The 6,000-nt window shown below is 51.9% G+C and overlaps 1 protein-coding gene across 2 annotated transcripts in view; it reads right to left on the bottom strand.

The window, feature by feature from the left end:
• Positions 1 to 6,000, bottom strand: part of ZNF697 (zinc finger protein 697) — a 28,876-nt gene continuing 22,876 nt past the window's right edge. For both annotated transcript variants that reach the window (XM_072967896.1, XM_072967895.1), the window contains one exon: positions 1 to 5,286. In XM_072967896.1, the coding sequence (XP_072823997.1) occupies positions 3,869 to 5,286 (1,418 nt within the window). In that variant the 3' untranslated portion in view covers positions 1 to 3,868. The remainder of the gene's footprint in view (positions 5,287 to 6,000) is intronic.

The raw sequence follows: 6,000 nt of genomic DNA, 5'->3' as shown, positions 1-6,000 counted from the left end.
TTATGTGATTCAGGAATCTATATTTTTTATAGATTAGGGATGAGACCTGAGACTGCCTCTCTTCTCCATGACTACCTTCTCCCTGCCCACTGCCCAAATTCCCCACAGATCGCTTCTTAACAAGGAATGAAGACACAGATCTTTGCAAATCAGGACAACAGTATAACATAAACACGTTCCCAACCTCCCAAAGCCATATCAGTGCAGAAGTACTGCCGTGAATCATGGGTTAGAATGGGCAGACTCTTCAGACATCAGTCAGCTCCACGATGATCTCGGATCCACCAGGACATTAAATCAGGAGGCAGCAAGCTCTCTCTGTACCGGTCCAGACAGTAAGTATCTCAGGATTGTGGGTCACGTCGCCGCTGTCACAACTACTCAACCTTGCTGTTTTAGTGCAAAACCAGCCACAGACACTAGGTAAGAAGGCTGTCTGGGTAGAACGGTATTTCAACAAAGTTTTGTTTACACCAAGGGGCAGGCTGGATTTGATAGTTTGAACACTCCTGCTTTACCAGAACGGAGCTTCCATAGACTGAACTGAGTGATATTTAACGAGTGACAAGTAAAAAGAGGAAAGAATGACATGGTAAAAGACGGATATGGATTTAATGACAAATATTCCGGATTGGTTGCTGAACGCCAGAATGCTGTCCAAGGAACCATTATTAAATAAAACCACCTGAAAATAAGGCAATTCTCACATACACAAGCACACACCCACACACACACATACAAAACCTGTTACTTTTAGGATCATTAAATTATTCACTATTTTAACAAACGGCTGTAAAATAACATTACAGGAAAGGAAAATGCGCACACACTTTAGAAACAGTTCAGATTGTCTATGAACACGGTTTCTTAGTTTGTCTTTTTTCACATATGTATAGCCTCCTGATCTTGAAGAGGCCACATGGCTCAAGGGCTTAACTTCTCCTCCTCTTCTTCGAACACAGCGTTCAATATTTAATCAAGCCAGTTAACCTATTTAAAACTGCTCCAGGTTCTGCTCCGTAAAGGGCGGCCTGCCCTTGACCAAACTCCTCAGGGAACAAATGATACACTTGCCTCCACCATCATGAATGACTTGGTGGAAGGAATCTTCAGATGAACGTTTTCAAGGGTGAACCAGTTGCCAGGGTTTGCTTTAGAAATCCTAAAACTAGATCCAAGAAACAACCTCCTGAATGCATTTAACCTCACTTAACGCAGATATGTTCCCTGAAGAATTGTAAGAGAAATGGAATCACATTTGAGATGCACCAGGAGAGTGGGGCATTGATGGCTGGACTGTCTTCTTTGCTAAAGGATGCGCTCACAGGAGAGATACAGAAGTAGTAGCTGGCTCTCTTTTCCAAGGTAATAGACAGAACAGGAAAGGTCAATGAAATCCAAAGATTTCCACTGCCATTATATTATTTCACATTAACTTCAATCTCTTCTCCTCATTGAACCCACTCTCGAAATCTGCTGCTACAGGACACCCTGGGTGCTGAGGAGATTATGCAATAGTATGAAAACTTCAGCAAAAGACCAAGTCACCCATAAAGTCGATCATCAACCCATGAATAATCAAAAGTTGGATGAGATTTCATACGCACAGACTCAAGAGAACTTAAAACAGCTGGAAGAGGTAGATGTGCATGGAAAAAAAAAACACACAAAGGAGCAAGGGCACCTGCAAATTGGCTCTATTATTTTCCTGTGAGTCTTACACACTTAGTATTCAGATGACAAGTCAGAATAAATAATGGACGCTTGCTTTACTCAGACTACTCTTGACTAAAAGAAAATTAAAAGGAATTCGGATCTTCCAGAACTATCTATATTTCGAAAATCTGTTCGCCTTTGTGAATAACAATAAACTGATCAACAGGGCAAGATCAGCAGGCTTGACACAAGCCCCGAATTCTCAGGGTTTTTAAATAAGTGTTTTTTATAATGGCAAAAACATGCTTTCCTGTGGTACCCAAGGAGGTTCTTTGCTTGAATACAACTGATCAAGTATAAATCACCAGTATCCATAGAAAGTTGCTAAAATCACAAAAACAATCTTGTGGGCTTTTTTTTTTTCCCTTCAAGTGTGTCCAACAGTTTGTGAAGATACTTCCATGAAAAGTGTAGGGCAATAATCACTAGCAAAGAAAACAAAACTGCTTTCCACAACTCTACCTTCTCAAGGCTAACCTAAGGGAGGGGTGTTCAGCAGAGGTCACTGAAGTCTATACAAGAGTCATCTAACTACAGTCCCTACTAGAAATGGAACATCTCTAGGACACTCTAATTACATGACAAAGACCAGCTTTGTCAACTAGGACATCTTTGGCCCTTCTAGACTAGCCTTAAGTTTTCCATCAAGCATTAAGAATGTTCAGTGTCCTTATTTTATGATATAAATCACGGCAGGTAAGTCTTCCTAGCAGCTGAGCTGGAGAGCACAAAAAGTCAGACCACACCTATCCACACCGTCACTGCCTCTCTTCAGAACTGCGCACTGCACCCCTGTCCCCAGGCCCGCCCTAAGACGGGGGTCATAATACTGCTCTACCTCACAAAGACGCGAGAAACAACTAACAATCATTAAAAAGCATAAAGCACTTTACAAATACAAAAGTGCTCTTTTGGCATTTATATAACAACCAGAAAACATTCATTGCTTGTGCTATTTGGCAATTTTGCATTTACACTTCTCCCTGCTTGTGCCCTCCTTGGGTAAAGTCTGAAGCTTTCTATTGTGCCTCCCTACATAGGAAAGAGAAATTTCTACTCACACCAGAACCCATATCAATAGGGATGGAGGTGGGGGTTGGAATAGCGCCTCCATTACTGCAGAGGGGGAGGGGTACACAGATAAAAAGTGAAGGCAAATAAGAGGAAGAAGCCTTGCACCCCAACATGTGAACATTTGCTTTCCTGGGTTTATCCCACAAGGCCAGCAAAACTCTAAGCTACTGGACTTTTGTAGCAGGTCACCGGGGCAACTTGAAACAAACATCAAGCAGACTTGGGAAAGGAAAAGTCACACAGAGCTGGGATCACAGATGAGACCTGAAGGAAATCCTGGGCCTGGAACACACCTGACACCAGGGGCAGGGGTCTGGTCATCCACATAGACAACCTTGACCCAGCAAGAAGCTACAATATTTTAGAGGAAGTAGCCAAGAACCAGGAGCAGGACCAAGATTTCCAAGATCTGAAAACCAGTTATGAAAGAATTTCCAAACCTCCAAAATTCGGCCCTTGAAATGAGGGTGTGTAGCTTTTCTGCCCAGTTTCCCCTGGATGTCTCAAAAAGCAGCTAACGGTGGCTCAGAGAGAGGAAGGGAAGCGGACACAAAGTATCCACTCCTGTAAGATTGACAAGGTTCCTCTACTTTTCGTGGGACTAGAGCTGATGTGGGGGGACAGGGCAAACAGTGGCTCCATACCTGGTGAAACCAGGATAGAATTATTCACGCCAACTTTTTGCTTTACCCAATAACCCTCACTCCAACCACACTCCCTCCCTGCTTCCCCTAGACCATCACAGCCCAAACTATTCTATTGCCTGCCATCCGGTTCCCTCCCCTACCCCGCTAGCTCGCCTTCCTCAAGGTCCTCAAGTGCCTGCCCCTCCACGCTCTTTACCCCTACGGCGTGTATATGAAGTCACCAGGCTCAAGCACATCTCCCAAAGATGAAGAGGCAGGCAAAAACCCAGCACCCCGAAAGAACAACTCTTACTCTACCTTCCCCTTCAGGACCCCAAACACCTAAAGGCTCCCCAGCCATTCTCAGATTGTCCCTCCCGCCCCTCCCCCATTTCCTTCTCTAGGGTCTGTCCCCAGGACAACTAGTCCCGACGCGCTCCCCGGGCCCAGCCCTAGCACAGGTGCAGCTTCTGGTGCTGCGCGAGGTGCGTTTTGTAGCGGAAGCCCTTGCCGCAGCCGGTGCACTTGTGCGGCTTGTTGCCGGTGTGGATGCGCCGGTGGCGGATCAGGTGCGAGCTCTGGATGAAGCTCTTGCCGCACTCGATGCAGGTGTAGGGCTTCTCGCCCGTGTGCGTGCGCTGGTGCTGCGTGAGCGTGGAGAAGTCGCTGAAGCGCTTCTCACACTGGCCGCAGCAGAAGGGCTTCTCGCCCGTGTGCACGCGCAGGTGGTTCACCAGGTGCGAGTTGCGCCCGAAGCCCTTGCCGCACTCGCGGCAGACGTAGGGCCGCTCGCCCGAGTGCGTGCGCCTGTGCGTGAAGAGGTGCGAGCTGACGCTGAAGGTCTCGCCGCACTCGGAGCACATGTAGGGCTTCTCGCCCGTGTGCACGCGCTGGTGCTTCACCAGGTCCGAGCGCCAGCTGAAGCGCTTGCCGCACTCGCCGCAGCCGTGCGGCTTCTCACCCGTGTGGATGCGCTGGTGGTTGGCCAGGTGCGAGCGGCGCACGAAGCCCTTGCCGCACTCCCCGCAGGCGAAGGGCCGCAGCGCCGCCGGCCCCGCGCCGCTGGCCGCCGCGTGCGCGCGCCGGTGGCTCAGCAGGTGCGAGCTGAGGCTGAAGGCCTCGCCACACTCCGGGCACGGGTAGGGCTTCTCGCCCGTGTGCAGGCGCCGGTGCTTGAGCAGGTCGGCGCGCCAGCTGAAGCTCTTGCCGCAGTCGGCGCACAGGTTGGGCCGCTCGCCCGTGTGCAGCCGCAGGTGGTTGGTCAGGTAGGTGTTGCGGCTGAAGCCCTTGCCGCACTCGCCGCAGCGGAAGGGCTTCTCGCGCGGGGGCCGGGCCAGCGCCGGCCCCGCCCCGAAGGCCCCCGCCACGCCCACCCCCCCCACCCCGACCACCGCGCCGCACTCGCCCGCGAAGCCGTAGGGCTCCAGGCTGGCCGCCGCGGCGGCCTCTGCCAGGCGGTGGATGCGCTGGTGCTGCAGGAAGGCGGCGCCCGGGCTGAAGCTCTCCCCGCAGTCGGGGCAGATGGTGGGCGCATCCATGATGCTGGCCATCAGGCTGTCGAGCTCCCCCAGGTCCATGGCCATGGGGTGGTGGAGCCGGCGGAAGCGGCGGTGGGCAGGTTTTTCGCCCCGGTGCCGGGTCCCCAGGGAGAGGTGCCGCCTCCAGGGAAGCACCGGAGGGGGCGGCTGCTCCTCTTCCTCCTCTAGGCGGTTCTCCCCCGCGCTCTCCTCCTCCTCCTCCTCTTCTCGGGGACTCCGGGAAACGCTGTCGGACTCAGACAGTCCTGGGAACATCGCCATTTCAGCTACTCCAGATTGGTCATCCTCTTCCTCACGGAGAGCAATCCCTCCTTCCTCACTCAGCAGCCCCTCTGCAACAGAAACGGCAGCAGTGGGGGTGACTACACTTGACCCTCAGGAGGTAAACCCAGAGGTAGCCAGTGACAGTTAAGAGTGTGCCCCACGGGTAATACCCTTCCCCAGGTACGCTCACCCTCTCTCTTTCCAAGGTCCCCCCACCTCCATTCCAGCCTCCTGCCCACGTGGTTCTCCAGGGGAAAGCCTAAAGGAAAGAGAATGCCGAACGCAGGGGGGAAAGCTCATTAACCTGCCCCCCCAACCCCGCCTGCCCTCCAGCTCTTCAGGCACCTGTCCCTTGGCCCAGGCCCCACCCACTGGACGAGGGTCTGCTCAGCAGAGCCACCTGTAAGCCTCACAGGCTGCTTGAGATGGGCAAGTTGGGGATCTCCGAAGAAATTTGCTTACTCTTAGAGCCACCAGCGCCTTTCAGGGACCAGCCTCAGAAGACAGGACCACTCCAGCCAACCACAAAAAAAGACTACCTGGCCTAACCAAGCCCTGGGCTGATTTTTAAAATATGATTGGTCAGTCAGGAACAGCTGAAGGTGAAACAGCAAACACACCCCAGCTTAAGGGCTTTTTACTATGTAAGGGGGTAGGGGGTGAAGAGGGAAGGAGAGAGAGGGAAGTGAGTGCAGGGCCTGGAGCTTGCGAGTCCAGCTTAGAGTCTGAGCGGGGACACATACCTGTCTGTCCCTGACTGGCAGCCCCTCAGCAGAGGGCGC

This window comes from Vicugna pacos, chromosome 9, assembly GCF_048564905.1.
Source record: "Vicugna pacos chromosome 9, VicPac4, whole genome shotgun sequence".
In the NCBI taxonomy this organism is placed as follows: domain Eukaryota; kingdom Metazoa; phylum Chordata; class Mammalia; order Artiodactyla; family Camelidae; genus Vicugna; species Vicugna pacos.
This window is presented reverse-complemented; position numbering and strand designations above follow the sequence as displayed.